This window comes from Electrophorus electricus, chromosome 10 (genome assembly GCF_041902795.1).
Source record: "Electrophorus electricus isolate QZ-2024a chromosome 10, ASM4190279v1, whole genome shotgun sequence".
Lineage (NCBI taxonomy): Eukaryota > Metazoa > Chordata > Actinopteri > Gymnotiformes > Gymnotidae > Electrophorus > Electrophorus electricus.
Genome location: NC_137506.1, coordinates 17248849 through 17271352, shown reverse-complemented (window position 1 = coordinate 17271352; position 22504 = coordinate 17248849). Strand labels below are relative to the sequence as shown.

The window sequence follows — 22504 nt, the reverse complement described above, 5'->3', positions numbered from 1 at the left end:
CCGCTATTGTCCTACTTACCGCGCCATTCATCGCCTTCGTTCTGCCAGCGTACGACGCGCTCTGACCCGCCCCCTCTGACGTCACGGGCGGAGGGCGATACCATTGGCTGTCCAAACCAGCCAATGAATCCGCAGACCGAATTCGGAGGCGACCGCACAAAAGCACATGCAGGAGGTCCAGCCCTGCACAAGCGCTGGAGGGGGTAAAAAGAGTACAGTAGTCGCATGAAGTTTCGGAGAGTTTCGAAATTCTCACGTGTGCCGTTTTTATTTGTGTGCTCGGGTCCTTAATAACTGCATTTAATAACCGTGAGTCAAAGTGGGGCTGCGCTGTGGCGGAGTCGTGGGCGAGGAGGGTAGTGCAGTTACGCTCCTGTAGGGACTTTATTTACGGAGTTAATTCAGCGCACAAGACACACATGGACGAGCACCAACGGGAGCTCTTTTCTCAGAGATATCTTTACTGGCGGCGTGAATGGCATCTGAGGTTCAGGGGGTCGTGACTAATGAGCAGTCGTGCGCAGTGATAAGCTGCTGAGATGGTGCCGGAGGTTCTTAAACGTAATGCAAAGAAGACATCGTTCAAGCGCCTTATGAAAACATATACCGGATTTGAATAAAGTTACGTGGATGGATTGTTTTTTATGAGCCCAACTCACTGACAGCCTCGAAGAAACTATATAAACTTGGAGCTGAAGCGTCTTTACTGATTATCTGATTATAGCCACAATTCAGGACAGTGGGCGAGAATCGCAAGAAGCGTTTTGTTTTGGGAAGATATGCGCGCTCGGGGGGAGGTTTTGCGGTGGGCTGCCTTATTGACGCTCTTCCTTCTGTCAGTCCAAGGTTTCCCCACCAAAAAGCACAGGACAAGTAACCCTAAGACGAGGAGCAGCGCGTCTTTGGCGGTACGTTTACATGGGACGTTGGCCACGCTAAATCCGTTTTTATTAAGACGGATTTGTGTGGATTTCATGCGTATCATTAGCTGTCAGCTCTTGCGTCTTGCGGTAACAGTAGTAACGGAATGCACTTTCCTATTAGATAATTATCACCCAATTTTATATTAAGCATGGGCGAATGATGACTGCATGATTTACGTGCTTTTTAATTACATCGGATGTCGCGTATTACCAAAATCTTGAGTTTTAGCGCTTGTGTAATTTTGAACAACCCCAAGTTGTTCTACGAAGCGAACCAAATCATACACGTCCAGTAATAGAAGTAACTGTACAGCACCTGTCCAAATAGTATTGTAGCCCTGGGTTTAACTGCTGTATCCTGTTCCTTATAAGAGAATCTGCATTTTGTATGAGGTGTGTGCCCAATTGTTGCCCAAGCCCTATACCAGTTTAAAGGACACCTCGGAGGGAGAGCTAATTTTCCCATGCTCGAGCAGCGGGTTCCTGGATGTAGGAATGGATGTAGATGGATCTCATGGCACGTGTGAGAGAGCAACACGCTGATCTGAGGTCATCCATCCCTATCCATTAATCACCAGCTCCCTGGGAAAGGGCGACTAAAAACTGGAATGGAATCATCGTCATCGATTAACTACATGATCATTTTCCCCCTGGAAAATTAGGTGCAGTTGGTAAAAGTAAATCAGGTTCGATCCCCATCGCCCCGGGGTGTTGTCTACAGAGTACTTACATGGATGACAGCAAACTCTCTCCCTCTCTTAGCAATGGCATAACCCTCATGGTCTGACTGTGCAGGGTGTGTTTAGTGATGATGGCCAGTAGTATCATATGCATGAAAGGTCTGAGTACCCTTCACTTCCAGAGAATGGTGAAATAGTGGATAAGCCAAAACTTGGAGAAAAACAGATGGGGGGAAAACCAACTAGCTCTTTCTGTCTGAAGGACTTTTATTAGCTATGCATCCTGTTAAATGGTGTATTTTAACTTGTATACTGAAGCCCTATCTATGCTCAGAAAATAACTGAAGCTCCAGGGCTTTAAAGTGGTTTAGTTCTCTCTATGAATTGGTCAGGAAGCTAGATACATGTCCACATGTATAGAACCTTAGCAGGGTGCCAGACTGCACACCAAAACAGTGAAATGTTTAGCTGCGTTATTTGAAAGGAGACGCGACGGGATTCTGTTCAGACAGGACGTCTTTCTGCAGCGCCTGAACACACACTGCGTGGGTTACCTGTGTGGGTTACCTGTGTGGCCAGGAGGAGCGCAGTTCCCAGAGGGAAACGGGGTCCACTCAGATGAACACCTGGTGTGGCGAAGCCAGCTGCCCGCAGCTTAAGACGCAGGACGCGGAAAGGTGTGTGTGGCGTCTCTGAGAGATGAGCTGAATAACCGCAGGCCTGGCCTGCTCCGGCGGCCGCGCCGAGGCCGATGCCATGCTTTGCACAGGGCCCCATGTTCTCGGGCGTGTTCAGAAGTTCACATTGCTGCTCTTTACCATTCTGCCGGAGGACCGTTGACCGGAAAGCTCTCAAGTGTCCAACCCTTTAACTAAGCCGAAAGCCAAAACTGTAAACCATAAACCGTGTTTCAAAGTACATGGTTCAGGCTCTTATACATGCAGTGGTTTTCACATTCAGGATTTAGTGCTGGAATACTAACCAATATTTTAGTAAATACCACAAGAACACACACAGACCCAGCCTCACTTGAGGAATGAATGTAATGGCCGAAATGTCTATCACTGGCTTTAGAGCAGTGGTTAGAAATACATCTGCATATTTTAATGGAGCAAAGCAAATCCGACTCAGGAACCAGAAGCTCTTAATGAGGTCATAGGTGACCTCAATCTGAAAACAATCTGAAATCTGAAAACCCTTAAACAAAAAAAAAATCCTGGATAGTCCCCTGGAGTTCATTTGATGAAATTCACATTTTAATTATTTCTGGGTAAGCTGGCTGTTGTCTACAGTATTTGTATGAGAATTGAACATATAAATGATTTAAAGCAGAGTGAGCAAACACGAACCCTAAAAGGCTACAGATTTGTGGTACACCAAAGAAATATAATTTAATAGGCCATGTATCCATGTCATAGTCAGAAAATGCTATGACCTAAAAGACCCACTTTTGAGTTAGGGTTTAGAGAAACCTTCCTGAAAGGTTTCTAACCAACACCAAAAAGGTCCTCTTAGGGGAACTGCAAACTGTTCCTAGAGTTTTTATTATGAGTGCCTCTGGATCCAGTCCACCTTGATGTATACAGTATGTGAATTAATACAGTTACCGTGTGTCAAGTGGAATTTCCTCTGGGAATTTGATTTCTGAGGCCTCTGCAAAGTTAGTAGAAAGATTTTGAAACTTGCCTATTTTCTCATATGAGACCAGTCGGATTTGACTTGTGTGGCGTGCGTTCGTCTCAGTGTTCCTGCCTTGGATTTCACATCCTGTGCACTGAGGTGTTTAGCTGTGTAACGGCCCTGCGAGGAATAAAAGGTTCTGACACAGTAATTAATCCTTGGGCCTATTTTTCTTTCTTTTTTCGAGGGGACTAATCAGATCCATCCATTTCAGTGAATTATGAGCAAGCTGCACAGTTTTCCATTTTAATACATTCCATTTGGTCTCAGCAGGTAATACTTTGTGGGGGTGTTAAAGAAATCGGCTTTTAAGAGAGAGCGAGAGAGAGAGTGTGTGTGTGTGTGTGTGTGTGCGTGCGTGCGTGCTTGCGCACTGGTTCCAGTGCCGGTCTGGACTCGGTGCAGCCAAAAACTCATAGCCTTGCTCTCTCAGTGATAGATCAATGGCTTCATCACACTAAGCCCAGTGGAAGTCAGCACACAGTCTGGGCACGGGTTCCAGCTTATTCTTGGCAAACTACTACTATTTGTTCTCTTTGCCCTCTCTTTCCTCGGTGATGAGGAAGCACAATGACTGTTTGTGAGATGCCTGGTGCACCGATGCTATCTGGACATGCCAATTGGATCAGATTATAGAATGGTGGCATGCAGGATTGGGCTGGGGGGGGGGGGGGTTGTTGAGGGAGGAAGTGAGAAAAGGAAACCGGTAGAAGGAGAGCGTTTGTGGCGAGCTCGGGTCAGGCCGGCCGCCCCTACAGCTTGTTTCCTGTTATTAACTCGTATTTCTCATCTACGAGCCATTTTTCTTCTTCGACTCAGACTCAGTCATTTCACTGATGTAGAGAAAGACACTAATCCAGACGGTGCTGTGTTGAGTGAGTGGTGTATGTATGACTGAGGTAGAAGGTATGAGAGAACTGAGGAGGCATTCACTGCACCTCATTCCTCCCGCCGTAGACTATTAGGAAAGACAAAGACACTTAGTGGAACTGGTCTCTTGGTTAATGGCACCTGTCAATGGTCCAGCTCACAGTGACCGTCCTCTTTGAGGAAATCTTGTGTAGCTGGACGGTAGAGCTGACTCACAGGCGCTTTCTCAGTCAATGCTGCTGGAATATTGTTAGTATAATTTTTTTTTTTTAAAAAAGGAATAAATTAAAAAAATTAATTTATCAAAGTAAAATATCTCTCCCCAGTTTTACTTTGGTTCACTGTTGCCCTATGCTCAACCAGCAGCTTTAACATTCAACTTTATTATTTATTATTTAACATGCAATTTTATTATTTTTAGTAAAGTGACTTTGGCTCTTTGTGAGACCACCGACTGTTGTAAGTACACAAAAAGCGGCAGTCTCCTACAGCCGGACCTGCTGAAATTCACTAGAGCAGTGTGGTGAAGATCGTCTGGAACAGAGGACATGTGCTTTGCGTGTGGGAGAGAAGTGAGACAGGGCAAGCTACACATGATCAGTGGGGGAAGGCTTTGATCAGGCAGAAGAGCCCCCCCCCCCCCCCCCCCCCCAACCAATCCGCCAGAAGACAAGAGGGACCAATCAAATCAGGCATCCAGATGTGCGCACGAAAGGATAACACAGATGTGGTCGTAGTGGACAGCGCGCAGACATCGTCTCTTCAAGGCCATGACCCGTGCTAATCAAGGAGTGTTATAGAAGATAGAAACTCTGGGATGGTCTTAATGAGTTAAGATCACACTTTATTGATCCTCAGAAAGAGAAATTTAGACTGTCACTTCAGACATGACACTCACAACAGAGGTAGTCCTTGAAGACAGAAGACAAAAGGCTGGCGATTCAGAAGGAATTGATCAGGCAGACTGGATGACGCAGTTTGTATTTACACAGCTTGTGGTCTTTGCTTTGTCTTGTTGCGTGGCAGTGTTTTGATGTCCCTGTTAGGCTCACAGACAGGGCCTCTGCGTGAGCTCTTTGAAGTGAGGAAGAAACCAGGATGCAGAGACCTGACATGACTGGGTCTCATCTGGTGCAGTTAAAGCAGCCATTTAGTTCACAATAGTCACATCGAAGGAAGGGAGGCTCCTCAAGAGCTGGGCAGATCTGCGCTTTACTAAATTTATTAGCACATACATGTGCTAAATAAGCACACTGAAATGTGAGGAGATGATCTGAAGATCCTTTTAAAAACAGCGTGACAAAAAGTTTGGCGCAGAACCGAGTGGACGCGATTGGCGGGACAGGAGCTTCCTGAATCATCTCGCCTGTTGATGGAGAGCAGATGAAGTTCGCAGCCGGATGAAATAGATACGCAAATAGATACACATCCGTTAAGGTGTAATAAACCTTACCTGGGCAAGCACCATCCTGGGCTCTTCTCTGGCACTTTACAGCGCATCTCCGTTTCTCCAACTGTTAAGCTTAACACCAGCCAGCCGACAGGAGGCGGAGACCCGTCTGGCCGCACGCGAGGGAGATGTGCGGCCTGGCCGAATGCCGCGCTCCTTGGGCCTGTGATGTTTCTTCATCTCGCTCTGTTTTGTTTGGTTGCTAACAGGAACCCCTTGGATAAGTAACTTGTGTAGGATGGTGGTCTAAAAACAACAGCTCTACCTCTTATCAGATGGCACCGCGACGTCAAACGGGTTGCACAACAGATCGTCTGAGAATGTCACAGTATGCTTTCAATATAATGGCTTGAACATACACTGTACACTGAGCGCTTCACTATTATCAGATGTCATCAAAGAAATCACATTTTGTATATACCTATATCTTAGTAGAGGTAAACAGGTTTTAAAGCTATGCAGTAAAACAGTTACCAACATTATTCAACTAATCCCTCTGTAAAATCTGCCTGATATGTTGTCATGTGGTAGACATTTCACTCCAGATGGGTTTATTCGAAACCCTGGTCTTTCTTCATAAGACTGTCAGGTCGCAGCTGTATAGATTTGATATGGTTTTGATCTAGGGCAGCTCTTCTAACCTTTCACATGTGTGCTGTTATTGCTTTAAGATATATTCCCTTATTTTCTTCCCTTTTTTTGCTCTTGAAAAAAAAAACACTTTATAGGTGACTAATTTGATACTCAGAAATCTCGAAGTCTTGTTGTTTTTTAGTGTGTCAGAAAGCACCTTTCAAGAGATCTGGTGAGCCAACCGAGAGCAGCAGTTGCACAGACTAAAGAGCAATGAGCAACGGGAACCCATCTTTAGGTGTGTGAGTAACCAAAAAAATATGATGTATTTGTGTGTGTGTGTGTGTGTGTGTGTGTGTGTGTGTGTGTGTGTGTGTGTGTGTGTGTGTGTGTGTGTGTGTGTGTGTGTGTGTCTCCTCAGGCTGGAGGCCAGGCCGGCTCCGTAGATGTCGGGCAGATGCTCGAGGAGCTCCAACAGGAGAACCAGCTGAGGAGTAAATCGCCTCCACACCAGCACAAGCGGAGATGGTCTCAGCTGCGCTCAGACAGAGCTCTCTCCAAGCCTGTGCCCAAGGAAGAGGAGCCGTTCATCTTAGATCTGAAGAACTTTCCTGACCTTGCCAATGCTGACCTGGGCTCACAGAATCCAAACATTCAGGTAAGACCAGACCTAGACTTCTCTGTTTGTGTTGCTGGACCACCATTGGTGTGGTAATTTAAACTAGGTGTTATGATATGATATGTACTTTATTCTGGGACTATGATATATACTTTATTCTGGGACTATGATATGATATGATATGTACTTTATTCTGGGACTATGATATATACTTTATTCTGGGACTATGATATGATATGATATATACTTTATTCTGGGACTATGATATGATATAATATATGCTTTATTCTGGGACTATGATATGATATATACTTTATTCTGGGACTATGATATGATAGGATATATACTTTATTCTGGGACTATGATATGATATGATATATGCTTTATTCTGGGACTATGATATGATATATACTTTATTCTGGGACTATGATATGATATAATATATGCTTTATTCTGGGACTATGATATGATATGATATATGCTTTATTCTGGGACTATGATATGATATGATATATGCTTTATTCTGGGACTATGATATGATATATACTTTGTTCTGGGACTATGATATGATATAATATATGCTTTATTCTGGGACTATGATATGATATATGCTTTATTCTGGGACTACGATATGATATGATATATGCTTTATTCTGGGACTATGATATGATATGATATGATATGATATGATATGATATGATATGATATGATATATACTTTGTTCTGGGACTATGATATGATATAATATATGCTTTATTCTGGGACTATGATATGATATAATATATGCTTTATTCTGGGACTATGATATGATATGATATATGCTTTATTCTGGGACTATGATATGATATGATATATACTTCATTGTCCCCTCAGGGAAATTGTTCTTACACTCAAATTCACTTACATACTTCACATGTACTAGTGTCATCATTTTAGTTAAAAATCACAATGTTTCACAGCCAACCAACCTTAAAAAAGGATCAGTCTCCACATTTATCATCCATAAAGTCTGTTTAAACAAGCGTGCAGACTGTTTACCGAACAGCCAAGTATTTGAATAGCAGGAGACATTGTGCTAGATCAATCATTTTGCCCCTTGGGGTTTTAAGCCTTTCTTTGTAGATGGTCTGTATATCTTGGCCTTACTTCTAATTTGAAAACCACTGTTGAATTTGAGAGACATTTATGTTGAACCGATTGTGTGTACCTCTGCGACAATGCCCGCTCCTGTAACGTTCCCACCTCTCTCGGCACTAAATCAGGTCGCAGTTTGAAGAAGTGGATTAATTTTACTTGGCAACACTTTGCAGGAGACGTAATTAACCTATGCACTCGTTGCTTCGCAGTGTTATTACAAAGTGCGCTGCTGTGATTGCTAAAGGGAGTGGGGTTTCTGTGCACTCACCGGCTATGTTGGACTTCTTAAATGACCCCAGGAGACACCTTTCACTGGGGCAGCCCAGTCCGGCTGGCCCGCTTGGACCTCTTCACCGAGTTTATAAGAGAGAGAGCGAACAAAGTCCAAAAGGTAAAAGGCCAGAGTATTATTTTAGCAGGCAGTTTTTAATGTTTACTACAAGAGCTGATCTGTCCTTAAATGATGTTTAAAGTGAGGCAGAGAAGAGGTTCTTTTTTATTCTTTAGTGCTTTTTTGAGGTTTATGTGTGTCTGAGGATTTGAATAGAAATGGAGTTAGACTTCTGGGGAAAAATACAGAGTACACTGGTATCCAATTTACTTTTATAACAGGGAAAAGGCTTAAGTCATTCAATTGGGAACAGTTCGTCCTCCATACATACCAGACAAAGGCGTCTTTGTTTTTACGCGTCTTTTCTTTAAGTAATAGCTTTTATAAGGCTTATAAGGATGTATGCTTTTTAGGAGGATATATATATTTTTTATCACATTAAATACTTTAAATAATGTTATGAGAGTTTTCAAGGACAGAGAGTTACGAGTGTGAAAACATTGTTGCTCATACTAGTCCTGAACAACAGATCGCAACCCGCACTATCCATAAGCAAGGCTTCCACTGCCAGACACTCACGCAATGTTAAAATCCAATGTTAAAAGAGCCCAGCTCTTGTCCAATCTCTGTATAGACCCTCAAACGTTTGGTAGTTCTCTACCATGAAACCATGACAGTTTGTCTAAACAGCTCATATTTTATTGAGTTCACTTGTGATTATCTTCTTAGCAGGGACTCTTCTGCCTGGGCCCAGACTCCCATAGTGCCGAGCACGCGCAGCAGAGGAGGACGAGGGCGACCGATGTAATCGGTGTGGCCACGGTAGCTTTAATCGCTGTGCTAAACAGCACGGTGTCTTTATAAACAGCTGCTGCAGCCATCAGATTGTTGCGTCGAGAGGTATATAAACAGCCGGATCTCTGTCTAGGCCTGCCGAGGGGATGACTGGAACTTCCCTGTCTCCCGGCAGGCCTGCCCCTGTCGGGAAACCACGAGCCAGGGCATGCTGAGCAGAAAGCTACCACCATGCAGGCATCCTCGTGAGAAGCTGACCTCGGGGACGGTGAAAAAGGGCCTTTTTCGACTTTTCGAATTTTTGTACGTCGCGCACAGCGCCGTTTACAAACGCAGAGGGCTTCGGCCACTCTCAGCGCGAAGCGTCCGTGTCCTCGGCTGTGAAAAAGTCCCCTGAAAAAGTCAGTCGCCCCTTCGCTCTCCCCTTTTCAGGTGACCATCGAGGTTGTGGACGATCCTCAGACGGAGGTCGAGATGGACCTGGCCAAGGAGGGCAGGAACGACTGGCCCCTGAGCTCCGAGGAGTGGCTGGGTCACAAGAAGCTCTTCTGGCCGCTCTTCTGGGAGTACCGCGACTCCAGCGAGGAGAGCCCGGACCGGGCCAGTCTGGAGGACAACGGGGAGGACCTAGACTATGACGGGGACGACTCTCTTCTGAGTGGAGTGGGACTGGACTGGGGCAACCGCCGGAAGGGCTGGGACTCAGTGGAGAATTACGGTACGAATGCGTCGGCTGTCTTCTCGAAGTGTTTCTCTTTGGGCGAGGCGGTAACCTAGAGGTCAGTGGGTCAGTGGTCAGGACCTGCACGCAAGACGCAGAGTAGGCATCTACGCAGGTCTCCGACCGGAAAGGGCAGCTCCGGTACAGGCACGCCGTAAACACGTACAGAATGGCGGCCCTCAAACGCGGCCAGCTTTGCTGTTGTGGCCTTCGCTCTGCCTCGCTATTCAAAATTGTTCCCATGAAGTGTTTTTGCTAAACCAATCCCCCTCCTCAGGTCTGAACCAGGGGGCTGGCCGCAATCGTCTGCGTAGGCCTGGCATGATTTATGATTTGAGGCTGCACTCAGAGACCGCTATATAAACATGCCATTCCTGTCGCCAGTCTCAGTGACTTTCTTCAGATGCGTATCAGTAGTAAACCAAAAAAAAGGACTTAATTTAAACTGTCCTATTCTCTCGCTCACATTATTCACGTCATTAGCGGTGAATTATCTTTATCCGAGTGTCTTTTGCCTAACTGGCTTCGCTGTGTTCCCATACATGGGAAGCCATGACCGAGAGGAGACACTAGAGCCGAGACAGGAATATCTTAAATACAGTGACGGATGTGCGTGGGTGGAGAGAGACAGGGTTTCTGGCTCCCCCGCCGTCCTCTTCCGGCGTGGTCGACGGCGGCCGCTCAGACGTCGGGCCTCTGTCTCATCTCTGTGGCTGGCGCCGTGGGCTCTCTCCACTGGCCAAACAACCAATATTTGCGTTCAATCACACGACAGATGGAAAGGAGCTGGGAGGGGACGTTGGCCCCCCGCTCTCCCTTTGACCCCGCCGGAGAAGCCAGCTTGTTTCATGGCCCTGCACGTAACGATGCTTCACGTCCCCTGCTATTCTCCTCCATCTAGAATGTCCCGCCCCCCACCTACTCAAGTAAAGATGCTGGCATTTTGTTCTGGACTTCTGTTACACACCTGGATGCTTTGTGCAAAGCAAGAGAAAGATACTTGCTCATGAAGCAGTGCTCTTGTTTCTTTGCACAGTTCTTTATACAGAAATGTTTGCACATCCTAAGAGATTGTGGTCAGCTTCAAAATTCCATGGAGTTACTGGCCAAAACTTAAACTGCGTTACATCAGAAGCTTAATTTATAGTCGTATCAGTCCCATCGAAGGTTAATTCCTCTCATATTTAGCTGTACCACCCCAGTGTGATTTGTCTACCACAGAGCATCCCAACTCTCTTTTCCTGGCCTGAGGAACACATTATCTCAGCACCAATATAGAGGAAACTGAAGTGCTGGTTAGGTCAAACACAACCCCCACCCAGAAGAGACACGTTACTGTACAGCAGTGTGTTACTGACCCTACACCCTCGCCCCTCCCACGATCACCTCAGAGAGCCCTGCACTCTGATATACACTTAATGAGTGTACTTAGTGTAAGGACTCTACTGTGTACAAACAAGGCCGATTGTGAAACAGCAGAGGGCAAATGAGCCACATTATTAATGAGGCCTTGTCCATAATCCCCAGACACTTAGCAACATGACGTTTTCCTGTAATTATGGCCTGACCTGGTGGAAGGCAGGACATCGGTTCCTACTGGGGTTCCTCCTCAAAACGCCAGACATGTAGTTATAGGAGAATTTCACTCTTAAAGACCCTCAAGGCCAAGACCCTCTTGAAATTGTTGTTTTCTCTCTTAGCTTCAGGACTCAGTAATGCACTTCTACTCCCGAGCCCCTCGCTGGGCTCCAACAGAGTCGTTTAAGCTTTCAAAAGCCCCAGATAAATCTCCTTCTTAAAAACACGTGTTTTCGCGCATTTTATGTTTACTGAAGACTTTTACAAATAACAGTAGGCTTTACTACCACATTTTTGGAGCTTGTTTCATCATCTGCGGTCATTAGGTTCGTGTTTGTTTTTTTGTTTGTTTGTTTTCTTGGTAGAACATCCAAATACACGCAGGACTATTTTGTGAGGTTGCTGTTTTTGAAAAAAAGAGGATATTTTCCGGTTCTTTAGATGGCTTAAACGGTCACGGCATTGAACTTTGTTTAAGGTGCAGATGAATGCCAAGCCTCTCCGTGCTAAAGTTATCAGCCAAATTCTCCACACCTTTTTTATTTGAACAAGGTTTGAAAACAGCAGAACTCTTCTTTGATTCCTTTGCTCGTTGCTGACAAGAATTCCGAGATGGTTCTTTCCCAGTCCTGTTTGGAGTGTGTCCAAAGCATTCCAGGATTACAGAAAGAAGAAAAAAAAACCTGACCGAGAGAAGCATGTCATCGGCACCTTGTGTTTCCTTTGGCATGAGTGTGTGAGCGCATTCCTTCATCTGCAAGCCTGGTGCTCAATTAACAGTGTGTACCTGCAACCAGCAAGCAGCGGCGCAGTCAGATTGCAAGTAGCCATACTTAAGCCAAACGAACGCGGTCAGTCTTCTTTGGACGCTGATTTCTTTAAATCGGGACACTGTTGGACAGAAAGATGTTGGACCGCATGCTGAGTCTTCCCACCGAAGTGTTCATCTCGTTGGGTGTCGTGCTGAGGTCTCTGTCCCTCACGTATTAATTACAAGACACCAGAAGGACACACTTGCTCTTCATTAGGGAGAAATATGCAATATTAATGTAATGGCACATGGTCGGGCCTGCCGGGGTAGCACAGCCGAGAGGAAACCGTTAAGGCTGACTTCCTTTAACGGTCTTGTGAAGTGGGACTTCAAGCGGCGCTCAGAGCTCAAACGGCAGCAGGTAGAGAGTTTAAGGACAGAGAGAACAGGGACGAGAGAAAAGAGGTCAGTCCACGCGGCGGAGCCGGAGGAGCTTCGGAGCGTGGCGCGCCGGGTTCCTGAACAGTGTGTCACGTCGACGTGCCGTCTCTCTCCCCCAAACCTGCAGAGTACGAGGAGGAGGAGTGGAGCGACTGGTCGCCGTGCAGCGTCACTTGCGGCCACGGCAACCAGAAGAGGGTCCGCTCATGCGGATACGCTTGCACCGCTACTGAGTCGCGCACGTGTGAGCTGCAACACTGCCCCGGTGAGGCCCTGCACACACAAACACACATACACACACACATCTATATAAACACACACACAAACATACACACACAGAGTCACACATGTGTGAGCTACAACACTGCCCTGGTGAGGCCCCACACACACACACACACACACACACACACACACGTACTTGCACACACACACACTGAGTCACACACGTGTGAACTGCAACACTGTCCCATCGAGGCCCCCCCCAGCCTTAAGAAGCCCACAGAGTGCATACTGAGCCTTTAGGCCATGATGACAGAGCAGTGGACTCAATAATGAATCACATTTGTGTGTGTGTAAGCAGGCAGAAACAGGGCGAGCAGGTGTTTAGGCTTCTCTTTGGGCATAATATACACTGTATAAAACCACTCCTTGAGTGCAAGGACCACTTTCTTGGCCTGGTGTACAAATGGATCAGTGGGGTCTTTCAGTGGACACATGGGTGAGTCCGTCCTGGAGCGCGCGCACACACACGCTCACACAAACACACACACACACGCACGCACACACAAACACACCGAGCATTCAGTCTGACCACTCACAGGCCCTGGCCTTTAAACTCCACCCACTTACTGGAAGACCTGACAAGGCTGTGCCCCATTTGGCACGGCTCAGACAATTTCGGTGAGGCCGATCTGTCCCCAGGTCGCAGTCTGATTGCGTCTGCGCAGCGTGACTAGAATAGGAGGAATTATAACCTGCGCCTCCTTCAGTTCTGTTGCTGGCCCGTGCAAACGGGGTGGGTGTGGGCCAGGGTGAACAGCCCCTTCGGGACCTTCCCGTTTCCCCAGTCGGTACAGTAGGGGGTCCCGCGCGAGCGGAGCTCGTGCTTAACTGTGTGCATCTGCTGCTTTCCCTCCTTTCCTCAGGTGACGTGAACGCCGTGACGGAGCTCGCGCCGCATCGGACGGCGAACGGCACTGACGCTCTCGATACAGGTCTGTCCCGTGCGCCTTTAGCCTGTGCAATCGCTCGCGCTGCGCTCACATCAGCTCAGTGTAACACCGCATGGCACAAATTGGATTCACAAGGGCCCTGGAGGTGTTCACTGAACTTTTATTGTGTGTTCTTTGGGTGCCCAACGCTCCCTCCGCGAACGCGGCTCACGTATGATAATTACGAGATTATCAGAAGTCCTTCCCGCTCTGTGAGCTAATTGTATCCTAAGCCTTTCTGTTTCCTCCCTTCAGTGATGGCGCCATTATCTTTCATTCAGCCTGTGTGCAGTTTAAAGCACGTATACCCTGCAGATGAAATGGCCCTTATCATTATGGAAACGGCCCTTCTGAGGCAGCAATCAAAGAAAACGGGAGTCCAGTTGGACTGGGGGGAAAAAGCACATTTAAGATTTTTAAGATTGCTCCACAGAGAGTGTTAGCAAGACCATGAAATATTGGCTCCCCTATTTGCTTTGGAGGTTTTGTTTTTGTTTGCTTTTTTTTCTGCTCTCCCAGTTCTGGCACAGAACCTGGAAAGGGATAGCTCTCTTTATATAACCATAATAATAATGACTGTGGTATGAAAACATAATAAGATAAAGTGTCAGGCACTTTTGTTAACTCGTTCCCTTTAAAATTCAAGTACAAATGACCTTGCAATACAAATGTTTCTAATGAACATGGTCTAGTATGGCACCTGCCTCCTGCATAGATGTTATTCGGTGCTGATTTTTGGAGCTGTCTGTTTCGCTTACATTTGTTTTCCTTAGTGTCTCTTAGAGAGAAGAGACGTCAGTTACAGTATAAAAAGAGTTGAGTTTAATCACTAGCCGACAGCTGCACTTCCCAGGACCATATGGCTCTGTGCTCTGCTGCTGGGTCTTTGTACTCGGAGCGCTGACCACCCCCTTGGCCCCCGCAGATGTGGACAGCTGCGAGAAGTGGCTGAGCTGCAAGAACGACTTCCTGCAGAAGTACCTCCACCAGGTCCTGACCGAGCTCCCGGGCTGCCCGTGCGCCTACCCCTCCGAGGTCGTCTACAGCGCCGTCAACGTCTTCGACGAGCGGCTGCAGAAGTCGTACCGCTGGCGCGACGCCAGCGGCCCCAAGGAGCGCCTGGACATCTACAAACCGTCGGCGCGCTCGTGTGTGCGCTCCATGCTGTCGCTGGACAGCACCACGCTGGCGGCGCAGCACTGCTGCTATGACGAGCGCATGCGGCTGATCACGCGCGGCAAAGGTGCCGGCGCGCCCAACCTCATCAGCACCGAGTTCTCGCCGGAGCTCCACTACAAGGTGGACGTGCTGCCCTGGATCCTGTGCAAGGGAGACTGGAGCCGCTTCCACCAGGTCCGGCCGCCCAACAACGGGCTGCGGTGTCCCGAGAACCCCCGGGAGGACGTCTACATCAACGAGCTGGAGGAGGCGCGGGAGTACTGAGAAAGGGGTTGGGGGGGAGAGGTGGGTGGGTTTGGGAGTCGGTTGAGGGGGGTTTGAAGGGGGTCGACCGACGGCTTCCTCGCCAAGTGACGGGTAATGAAGCGTTGTGTTGCTACGGAGCGTTTTACCACATCAGTGCAAACTCTTCAGGAAATGAGGCTGCCCGCTGCCCTGCCTGGGCCGGTTTCGTAGAGGTCACGGTCGGCTTCAGCTGAAGACGGAGCTATCAAAATACCGGAGCTAAATAGCTGGGAGTTCATTATGAATTCAGGGTTTTGGAGCATGGTGAGAGAACCCATACACTATTTATGTACAGCTAAACTGGGAAAACATGGGTCTAACATGTTTGGTCTGGCAACCACAAGGGAAGACCCTGACGAAATGAGCTGTCTCCAAACTCTGTCCTCTAGGGACGCTACTTCTCGTTTCTGCCGGGTTCAGGGTTGGAGAGGGCACGGGCTAACTGGGGGGGGGGAGGTAAACATGACACGAGCTTGCCGTATGAATTAGATTCGCGTCTGCTTTTTTTTCCCGTCCGTAGTGCGCTCAGCGACTCAGATGTGTCATGAAAGGAATTCCAGGCAAACGGCTAAACTTGTGATGGATCCAAGTGGAATGCCGGTTTTTGTTGTCTTAGACTTGAAGCTCAGCGTTGGCCCTCATCCTGCACCGGGCGAGATCAGGCCAAACAAATCAAACACGAGCCTCGGTGCGGCATGCGGACAATTTTGCCACACTTCACAGAACAGCTCCGTTCACCCATTGTTCCCCCAGATGTACTCAGATCTGGTGTCATAGGACATAAGACGTTCATTCATTCAGGGCGATTCAATCGTGGTCATACTTTAGGAGAAGGTGGCACCAGAGTGACGCACTCCTTCCAGAAGTTCTCCTTTTCTTCTTAGCAGTGTAAACTGTTCTTTACAAGAAGGACCTTCCACATTGCTACCTTTGGTCCTAAATGTAACTGAATTCCTTCGATTTTGTGTGGCAGTATTTTTCTTTTAAGAAAGATGGCGGCTTTTACGGCAACCAAGGTCTAAGACGGCGGTGTGGCCGAAGCGCCGGCCTTGTCACTGATGGATAGCGCTCCTCTTTCTTAAGATGGGAGCGATGGAAACGAACGATCATCCCCCCCCCCCAAACAAAGCACACCACATGAAACCATGCGGATCCACGAGTCCCTCCGATGTTGTCTTAAGAGCTAAAGCTTATTCTTTCAGCCTGGTTGTTACGATCTGTCTCTTTGTGAGACGTTGAAGCACAGTGACGGTATTCACCACCCAAAGCCCTGCCGATGGAGGCTGATTCCAGTGCCGCCGTTAAAAAAAAGAAACAAAAAACATCCACCTTCTGTGACATCTTAATGAGTGAATTCAGAGGCAGGGTTCCTCCACCCCAGGAACCACGAGTACAGTGCTTCCCGTTAGGTCCACACTGTACACCCTCGCTCACATATGTAAGCTAGACCATCAAGTACACACTAGTCTTAGGTAATGTTCTTCAGTAATATAATGTTATGAAGTTCAATAGTTTCTCAATAAAGAATCCCTCACTTGTTTTACTGAAGATAGCAGCAATTTAACTAAAGAAAAAAACACACTCACACTCACTAAAAAAGAATGAAAGTTTCATAGAGGTGTCACAAATGGGCCTCTGGTCTCAGTGCACTGCTGGTAAAACAGCAAGAGCCGTGAATATATCTTCTGCGAGTTATCAGTGCATTCCAGCATGGAAGGTCTGTCATGATGCAGCTGGAGAAGAGCTTTAATCTTGTCACGTGAGCACGCCTCTGCACTCTGTTATGGCACGTTTGCATCACGTTTCATCAGCCTGGAATCCTGGAGCGGCTTAGGTGGCGGGGCAAGGGTGGAGCCCGCCCACGCCCCTCCTCGGCCCGCCTTGCCCCGCACCGTCTGTCCCACCGGGGCCTGGGTGTGGCCTGAGTTTGGCATGTCTGTGGCTTAGCTGTGTTCTGGGTGTGGTCTGGCTGAGGCCTGGGCGTGGCCTGAGCGTAGCCCGGATAAGGTCTGGCTGTGGTCTGGGCTTGGCCCGGCCGTGCTGTGGGCGTGGCCTGAGTGTGGTGAAGTGTCTGGCATCTCTTTGAGGTGGCGTCAGCCTTCCCACTGCTGTTTCATTTTAGCAAACGACTTCGGTAGGGCAATGGTTTCTAGAATGCTTTCTCGCTGCCTTATCTTACAGCAGAGAGCCTTATAGACCCCATTGGCAACAACAGTGAATGTGAGGAAAGAGCTAAAGCTAGAAACCCGTGGATTCTCCAGAATGTTGGACGCGAGCCTGCAGATGCTATCAGAACTGAACTGAATGATGGACGAGAAACTGTGCAAAAAGGCGGACAGGCCTGGGTCTCCTTCTCTGTTAAAGATGCTTTGGTGAAAGTTTACGTTTTCGTAGTCCTTCAGGAATATTTGATAAGACTGTGTGTCACTTTTAAGAAACTTCTGAAAGAAAGGCACTTTATTTAAAATAGATACGTGGATATATATCTCTCTTTGTACATACTGTCATTTATTGAATAATACCTGTAATTTACAACTTACAAACTATTTGTTTCATTATTGTAAAACGTGAATTTACACAAATGCTGCATTCTTAAAGAATTTGTACGTAATGTAAAATGTCTGGCATGTCTAATTCTGTTAGATTTATTATTGTACAGTATTTATTGTCCACAATCCTAAGGTGCACTATATGAAGCTGAGTGAAATATCCCATTCATGGTTGGATTTCTTGTGAAAAAAGGAATGTGTCCATGCCACACCACACACCACGCTACTTCAGTTATATACGTTTTTTTTTTTAACAGTTGTCATCTCCTTTGTAACAAAAGCTCTGTCAAGCATATAATAAATGTAACACTGACAGATGATGTAAACACATGGAATTGTTTTCATTATTTGGCAATCATAAAGCGCGTAGTCCCTGTGGAGTTCATGAGAAGTAATTAAAAAGCCATGTGAGTTCATGTATTTGTAGGTCCCATTTTGTTAAAAGCCCTGAAAGTTTGACACCAAGCTGTGGTGAAGATTCATCGCTTTGAGTTTTTAAGCATGCACGCACACACACACACACACATGCACATACAAATACACACCCACTTGATGCAAATGGAATTACCTCTGGGCTACTGTATCATATTCCATATGCATCAACCATTATCAGTGCATAGCTAACAGCAAACATTTCTTTTACTATCTTTCTATAGTATAAATTTTACAATTTTATATTTTAGACTGAAACGTTTGTGCTCCTAAATACAAACATCTGTCTAAAGTTTAAATGGAATAATTAATTGACTGCCTCTGGAATATTTTTAAATGCTGCCCATTTTACAGCAGTTGTTGCACACTGACATTGGCCCAAAACACCTTGATAAAGTCCACATGTTGTCAACAACAACACAAACATGTGACCTTGCACTGGACCTGAGACTGGGTTACCAGAGGGAAGAGGCGGGGAGAACTATTCCTCGAGGGGCTTACAAAGCTTATCACTGAATAGCTATCTGGCTATGTAACCACCATCTGGTGCACTCATAATCTAATTGCCTTCGCATTAAGCTCTGCCTGAATGCCTGAGCCAGGGACACAGCCTGATTCAAGTCCAAGTCAGGTGCGGTTGGAGTGAACCCCCCCAACCCCCCCCACCCCACACACACACACACACATACCCATACCCCCCCCCCCCCCCCCCCCCCATATCTCTATCTTTCTATCTGTCCCTCCCACAGTGGCAGTTAATCCATTTCCTCCGTAGTTCAGCAGGGTCTGTGTAGCTGGCTCCAGGCTGGGGTAGTGCTTACATCTTATACGACCCAATTCCTACTGCTTTTCCCCTTTTCTTCTTTCATAATGGCCGGAGTTCAGCCCCAAAAGCTGAGCGAACGATGCTGCAGTCGCATCGGAAGGCATGCCCGACGCTCCGGTGCCATGGGGGAATGATAGGTGGACCTTGGGTCTAACCTCAAATCCTAGCCCAAGCCGGAGGAAAATGGACCGTTTTTAAAAGCGTTATGAAGTCCCAATGTGGACATCGCACCTAATGGGTCTGCGCATGTCGCAAATGCACACGACATCATCCCTGTATCATAAAATCTCTCTCCTAGAAATGTTTCTTAAAGAAACACTCCTGTCTCACAGAACCACGTGTGTGAGACCACACGTTCAAAGCACACATTAAATCAAATGATAAATGAAAGGGATAAAGTGATAAACGACCGTATGCTCTCACTCAGTAAAAATATATCTTGAGTTTAACGAACCAACAATATTTTTTCATTCTAATAATAAAAGCCGGGTCGTGTTTATCTAGCCTTTGAAGTGAATGCCCCCCTCTGGCATCTCCGGCTGTGATGCTGCTACCCTGTCAGTGGCAGTACCAAGGTGAAGCCACCCTGGGCGGGGAGACGAAGGGGGATGTTTATCGGCCTGCGCTTCATGTCTCCCACGGTGAAGCCAGAGCTTGCCTGATTGTGGGTGGGCAGAGGTGACTGAGGAGGGGTTCGAACAAAGACAGGTCCACCTGTATCTGCCTCTGTTTGCAATGAAAACAGCCCCTCACGGAGAGGTTTGGGGGGGATCGAGGGGAGGGGTAGCCAGCCTTTGTCTCCAGTGAGGGCAGGAAACAAAAATAAATGAATGGGGAAATGGTTACAGGACATTGACCAAACATAAAGACCCGGCTCCAGAGAGGGACGGGCAGATTCATTATGTATGCGGTTGTTTTGTTTGTCTATTGCCTTTGTACTCTCTCATCTAAAATGATGGTGAGGTGTCCTCTGCAGCATGTTTCTGTTTAATAGACCATGCGGATATTTGTTAATACCTTATGAGGATACTCCCACAATATCAGCCTCAAATCTTTTCATTATTTCTAGAAAATAGGCAAGCTGCATCCCATTACTGTAGGACGTCTTAAGTCACTAAGGAGCAAACTTTACCACACGTTATATTCGATCTTTCGTGTTACTTTTGTGCTATCTTCACTGTCGATATCAAACGGCGTGCGCAGATGTATTCGTGACGCGCGAGATTTTTTTTTTTTTAGCTTCATGCTTGTGTTTGTTGCCCGAAAAATGGGAAAACCGCCGAGATCCTGCAGAGCGGCGGGCGGCGCGCGAGCGCGAGCGTGAGCGCGCCGCCGGGCAGCGGAGACCGGCAACTGCATTTGGGGCGGGGGTGGTGGAGTGGGGAGGGAGACTTGTTTTACAGCCGCTCTTGGGGCTATAAATATGAGAGCGGGAGATGCAAAACAGGCCCGAGAAAAGTGAGTCCATATGGGGCTGGTGGAGCGGCTCTTGATGAGTCGAGATCAAAGACCTGCGCTTCGGCTCGCCGCAGCGTCCTCCGCCAGCTTTCTGCTGCTCCTCTCACGATGCGTCTTTGTAACATCACGGCTTAGCAAACACCGCGTTCCCCGGGTTATCTTTCGCTGGTCTCTCGGGTCCTACTTTACACGTTAGGAATGTTCCCGTTTTATTGATGGAGGCAGGCAGGGAATGTGTCCTGACACACGACACCTCGACACAAGGCCTGCTGTAACACCATTTAGTTACACCAAGGAATATTATGCGGTCTGCTACTTTAACACAAGCCTGTTCTTGTATCCGCGTGTGCCTGGCACCAAATGACCACCAACTGTTAATCAAAGCTGGCTCAGGCACTACACACTAGAGAGGTTTGCTGGGTGTGAAAAAATCCAGCCATTAGCACATTTATGTTTGTTTGCACTGTAGTCACTTCCCAGAAATGATATAATTTATTCCTAGCCATGCTGGAAGCCGTACGGAACCAGATGAAGCTATAACCTATCTGTGAGTACATCCCCAAGCAAAAAAAAAAAAAAAGCCTGGGGATCAAGAAAAAGCCCGTACAATCAAGAAAAATGCCATTTCCCCCCACAAAATATTAATGCAATATGTTTAAACATACACCATTAAAGGGAAACTCCATATATTTTAACAGGAGCCTTGTAACCAGTAGCTCTGAAGGTTTACCACAAAAATATTCATGCCAACATATAGCTCCATATATTACCCCATCGAGGCCTCTCTCTCTCTAAAACAAGTCGTCACCTGTGAAGTGTGTGTTGGCAGTGGGGGGGGGGGGGGGGGGGGGGGTCATCGACTGGTGGAAGGGAAGGGAAACAGCTCAGCTTCTCCACGGAGATCCTGGCTTGGGTCATTTCAAACACAACTAATTCATCCCAGTGTTCTGATATCTGATAATCCACTGGGTTTATTGTCCTCGGCTGGAGAAAGCCGAAGAAAGAAAAGCATTTTAGCTGTTGTTACTAAAATAAAGGCCAGCGCACGAATTAGTCACTTATACCTCTATTTTACGTACACCAGCTGTCAACAAGGTTTCTCACACCTGAACCAGCCAAACAAGGATGTCTGTAGATAATAATTAGATGGCTCAAGGGCAGTGGATTAGGGATTGGAACTAAACTGCAGGGTAGAAGATCCACAGGATAAGCAACCACAGACAGCTCTTTAACATTCTTAATCTTGTATAATCATCAAGCTTCCTTTAAAGTGAGAGTGAATGCATGTAAACTCCTTTTCACTGGGAATGCCCCTGAGGAATATAGTAGGCACTCCTAAGGAAAGTAAATTAACTAATTAATTATATTACCTAATACACTATGCTATATATTTCATCTGACTCATGGTGATCTGCAGTAATATTTAATGAAGCACATGTACCCTAATTCTTTTTTTTGCCACAGAAAAGCTCCTTTTGTTATTTTTAATGTAAAAATCTAATTAACATATACAGAGAAAAGAACACAAAACAGTGGCTTGTTCTTACTGTCCATTCTTCACTAATGCGCAAATAGCCCCCTGCCACATTTCTGCATTTAATGGTTCTTAATTCTGAATCATAATAACCATTATAATCAAACGGAATGGAACAGTGGTGACATTTAAGATTTCGTGATTCATTAAATGTTTTTTTTTTTTTTAAGATTCCTAATCAAATTGAACATTATGAGGGCAGAGAGCTACCCCTGCTGCACAACTCTACTGCGCGTGATACCTGACCCGCTGTGGCTCTGGCTCTCCCAGGGCACTGGTGCGCGGCCGTGGCGGGCGGAGGAGCTGTAATGCACAGGCCTGGCAGTGAAAGGGGCACTGTGTGTGTGTCCAGAGTGGCGGTTCAGGCTGGCTGCCAGCTTTCGGTGGTTAAGGCCCCGTTTACCTTCCCAAACCAACAGGAATCCCAGATTGCCCTCCCCCCCTCCCCCCCATGTCCTGCTGGAGAGCAGCAAACATCTCA

The 22504-nt window shown here is 46.9% G+C and overlaps 1 protein-coding gene across 1 annotated transcript; it reads left to right on the top strand.

Moving 5' to 3' along the window:
- Nucleotides 1-189: 189 nt before the first annotated feature.
- On the top strand, nt 190-18103 carry ism2a (isthmin 2a). Its single transcript, XM_035532486.2, has 6 exons — nt 190-908; nt 6598-6834; nt 9491-9776; nt 12677-12814; nt 13695-13763; nt 14686-18103. Exons 1-6 carry the CDS (start codon nt 780-782, stop codon nt 15201-15203), a joined length of 1377 nt encoding a protein of 458 aa, XP_035388379.1. The 5' UTR covers nt 190-779; the 3' UTR covers nt 15204-18103.
- The last annotated feature ends 4401 nt before the right edge of the window (nt 18104-22504 follow it).

Bases quoted from the DNA above. Each gene is read 5' to 3' on its own strand.
- ism2a (XM_035532486.2), top strand. From the start codon at position 780: ATGCGCGCTCGGGGGGAGGTTTTGCGGTGGGCTGCCTTATTGACGCTC. The intron at 9,777-12,676 runs GTACGAATGCGT...CCAAACCTGCAG, and splicing joins GGACTCAGTGGAGAATTACG to AGTACGAGGAGGAGGAGTGG. The intron at 12,815-13,694 runs GTGAGGCCCTGC...TCCTTTCCTCAG, and splicing joins TGAGCTGCAACACTGCCCCG to GTGACGTGAACGCCGTGACG.